The sequence below is a fragment of the Nannospalax galili genome, unplaced genomic scaffold, assembly GCF_000622305.1.
Source record: "Nannospalax galili isolate Female #2095 unplaced genomic scaffold, S.galili_v1.0 scaffold180, whole genome shotgun sequence".
Taxonomy (NCBI): Eukaryota; Metazoa; Chordata; class Mammalia; order Rodentia; family Spalacidae; genus Nannospalax; species Nannospalax galili.
Genome location: NW_008348199.1, coordinates 3895072 through 3898702, shown reverse-complemented (window position 1 = coordinate 3898702; position 3631 = coordinate 3895072). Strand labels below are relative to the sequence as shown.

Genomic DNA, 3631 nt, shown 5'->3' with positions numbered 1-3631 from the left:
TATGGCTGAGTGTGTAAAAGGCCTTGGGACCAGTTTCCAGCACTGAAGGAAATAAAGTAAGTCTGGTAAATGTTATTTCTGCCTCACAAAATAAAACCAGCCAGGTGCTCAGACAAGTGCACTGATTTGCCTTCAGTTCCAAGGAGCCTGGCCTGGAGAGTTGAGCTACCTCAGCTTGGAGAGTTCAGTCCTGGCACATTCCAGAAGAAATGTTTGACTCCTGATAGGCTCTGGGGACACTTTGTCTAAGGCCTGGGAAGTTGCAGAGAGGAGTCTGTACAGCTGGGGCTGAAGTTCACTCGATGCAGTTTAGACCAGCAATGGGGTTTAGGCAAGTGGCTGGGATTGCCTGAGTCTGGCCTTGGAGGGTGTGGAGACCGAGGTCAGCCGTGCCAGTGCTCCACGTCCAGGGCACCCACAGATCCCTGGACACTGAGGCCCTGTGAGCTTTCCTCACATTGTGGCTGGGAGTCCTGACTGCTGTCTGGCAGATGTCCTCTGAGGACAGCTGGGCGTGCGTGCCCCACCCCAGGGCTCTGCCTGCCCCTCCAACTGCTGCTGACTCTCCTGTGTCTGTCCAGCCTGGGCTGTGAGTCCAGCAGCTTTTCTGCTTCTGTGAGTCCTTCTAGGAACTCATGGCTCCTCAGTGCCTTGGGGACCTGCACCATCATCTGTCACCCAGACAGCAGCAGTGCTAATTCTTAAGAGGAGCCTATTTACACCTGTCCTCTGAGACAGGGCATCCTGATGTCTGCCTGTGGGTGTCAGCAGCCCAGTTACCACTGATGGGTCCTTTTTTCGGGGGGGGGTATTTTTGAGTCAGGGTCTCCCTGTAGCCCTAACTGACCTGAAACTCGCTGTGTAGACCAGGCTACCCTCAAACACAGAGATTCTCCTGCCTCTGCCTCCCAAGTGTTGGGATTAAAGGCATGTGCACCACTCTTGGCCCACCAATGGGTCTTTATGTGATAAAGGGTCAGCTGTCACTTGCTGACCCTCAACACACCTCTTCCTTCTGTCCTTCCTCCCTCCCTCCCTTTCTCTTCCTCATCCTCCTTTTCCTCCTCCTCCTCTACCTCTTTCTTCTTTACCCGACTCTGTCTCTCTGTCTTGTCCGTGTTTCCTTTTGTTTTTATGATACAAGGTATCCTCATTTCATAGTCTAAGGAGATGAGAACCTTGTTACATAGCCCAGGCTAGCCTCAGACTCATCGTCCTCTGGTCTCAAACTCTGAAGAGCTGAAATTACAGGGCTGTGCCACTGCTCTCGGCTCAGCACAACCCTTTTCTTACAATATTTGAGTCTTCCGTTCAAGAAGGATGAGGCAGTGGGTAAAGGTTGACTGTAGACTGTTGTCGGAGGACCCAGCACAAACAGGGATCTGATTGAACCAGGAAACTGACCAGGCAACTGCAAGACTGCTTTATTGTATACCCATCAACTCATTGGGAGCAGGACTGGAACTGTCTCTGCTAGCGTGCCACTGCACAGAGCTGAAAGGGTTGTGGGGTCACTGGCACTGCAAAGACACCATAGTCACTGGGCCTGGGATGTCCAGCAATGGGGTTTAGGCAAGTGGCTGGGATTGCCTGAGTCTGGCCTTGGAGGGTGTGGAGACCGAGGTCGGCCGTGCCAGTGCTCCACGTCTAGGGCACCCACAGATCCCTGGACACTGAGGCCCTGTGAGCTTTCCTCACATTGTGGCTGGGAGTCCTGACTGCTGTCTGGCAGATGTCGTCTGAGGACAGCTGGGCGTGCGTGCCCCACCCCAGGGCTCTGCCTGCCCCTCCAACTGCTGCTGACTCTCCCGTGTCTGTCCAGCCTGGGCTGTGAGTCCAGCAGCTTTTCTGCTTCTGCGAATCCTTCTAGGAACTCATGGCTCCTCAGTGCCTTGGGGACCTGCACCATCATCTGTCACCCAGACAGCAGCAGTGCTAATTCTTAAGAGGAGCCTATTTACACCTGTCCTCTGAGACAGGGCATCCTGATGTCTGCCTGTGGGTGTCAGCAGCCCAGTCTCCATTGTTAGGCCTTTATGTGACAAACTGTCAGCCATCACGTGCTGAACGTCAGTACATCTTTGTTTCATTTTTCTTTTTCTTTCCTTACTTTCTTAGCTTCTCTCTCTCTTTCACTTACCCAATCTTTATTTTTATGGTACAGGGTCTTTTCATTATGGAGTGGGAGCAGACTGGGACTTTGTTACATAGCCCAGGGTAGTCTCAGATCTGCCATTCTCTTGATTAAGACTCCAGAGTGCTAAAAGTTCTGGGTTGTGTACCTGCTCATGGCTCAGCCTTTCCCTCACGATTCAAGTTTTCTGTGTAGGAGGGTTGAGGCAAGTGCTAAGTACAGATTCTAGACTCTTGCCTGAGGACCAAGCAGAGACAAGTATTGGAGTTGGAGCAGAAAACCAAATGGCAGTGGCAGGGTTGGTTTATTGTACATCAATCAGCCTGAGCAGAAAATGGTGTCTCTGCTAGCGTGCCACGGCACAGAGCTGGTAAGGGGACGGGACAAGCAGAAACATAAAGACTCCCCGGTCACTGGGCCGGGGCTGTCCAGGGGGCACCGAGAAGGTAAATCTCTGCAGGAGGCAGGTGAAGAAGAGGAAGAGCTCCATGCGGGCCAGCGGCTCCCCGAGGCATGCGCGGCGGCCTGTGGGTGGGAGTGGGGTTCTGTAAGTTTGGGACTTGGCTTTACCTTCCAAGCCACTGTGGGAAGGGGGCAGGAACCAGCTCCTCCCTGCACACACCGACTGAGAACGGCATGAAGGCCTCAGGCTTCACAAAGCGGCCCTGGGCGTCCAGGAAGTGTTTTGGATGGAATTGGAGGGGTTTCTCCCAGGTGTTCTCATCCTTCAGCACTGAAGTCAGGTTGGCAATGAGTGTCATGCCCTGCATAAAACGCATGGTGTGAACATGGACTGCGATGGGGACACCAAGACCCTGGCCACTAAGCACAGCCTCTACCTGCACACACCTGGACCCTTTAATGCAACCTCAGTCCAGAACCTCTCAGCACCATCACTGATGCCATAGAAGGGCCCTGTTGTAAGTCTCCTATGTATGCCCAACCACTTGTCCCTGTGTGCAGTGGTTCCTAAAGTCCTCTGTAGCCCATTTTAATTTGTCATCCCACTTCCTTGGAGACTTTGTGGGAAATGGCTGGGATTCACACACACCTGATTCAGTCGTGTCAGTCAGCTGGAGATCCAGGATATAGCACACTTGGTCTTTCCTATGCTTGTTTGGAAGTGGTCATGCCTACCTTGGGGAGGAGGAAGCCCTGTACTTCAACGTCATGGGATATCTTGTGTGGCACATTCATTGGGACAATGTCTGCAAATCGCTGCACCTCGTGAACCACAGCATTGGTGAAGGGCATTCGGGACTGGTCTGCCATCTCTGGATGCCGTGCCTGCCCAATGACTTCATCGATCTCCTGTTGGACTTGGCCTGGAGGGACAGAAAACTGTCAGCCTTTGCTCCCAGGAGACTGCATCTTGACTCTGACCTACCTGTGTGTTAAGGGCTGGGTCCACCTGAGAAAGTGTCTTAGTTTGTTTCTTCATTGCTGTGACAAAACACTCTGACCACTACCAACTTGGGGGGGGGGGAAAGGGGTTAT

At 52.8% G+C, this 3631-nt stretch overlaps 1 protein-coding gene and 1 pseudogene across 2 annotated transcripts in view; both read right to left on the bottom strand.

The window, feature by feature from the left end:
- Positions 1-1400: 1400 nt before the first annotated feature.
- Positions 1401-3631, bottom strand: part of LOC103743516 — a 25087-nt pseudogene continuing 22856 nt past the window's right edge.
- LOC103743454 (cytochrome P450 2D3-like) overlaps positions 2420-3631 on the bottom strand; it is a 4634-nt gene continuing 3422 nt past the window's right edge. Inside the window, exons 7-9 of one of the 2 annotated variants that reach the window (XM_029569154.1) lie at positions 3272-3459; positions 2760-2898; positions 2420-2662 (exon numbers count right to left, since the gene is read on the bottom strand). In XM_029569154.1, the coding sequence (XP_029425014.1) occupies positions 2481-2662; positions 2760-2898; positions 3272-3459 (509 nt within the window). In that variant the 3' untranslated portion in view covers positions 2420-2480. Of the gene's footprint in view, positions 2663-2756; positions 2899-3271; positions 3460-3631 lie in introns of both variants that reach the window. The other variant, XM_029569153.1, reaches the window with a different exon arrangement.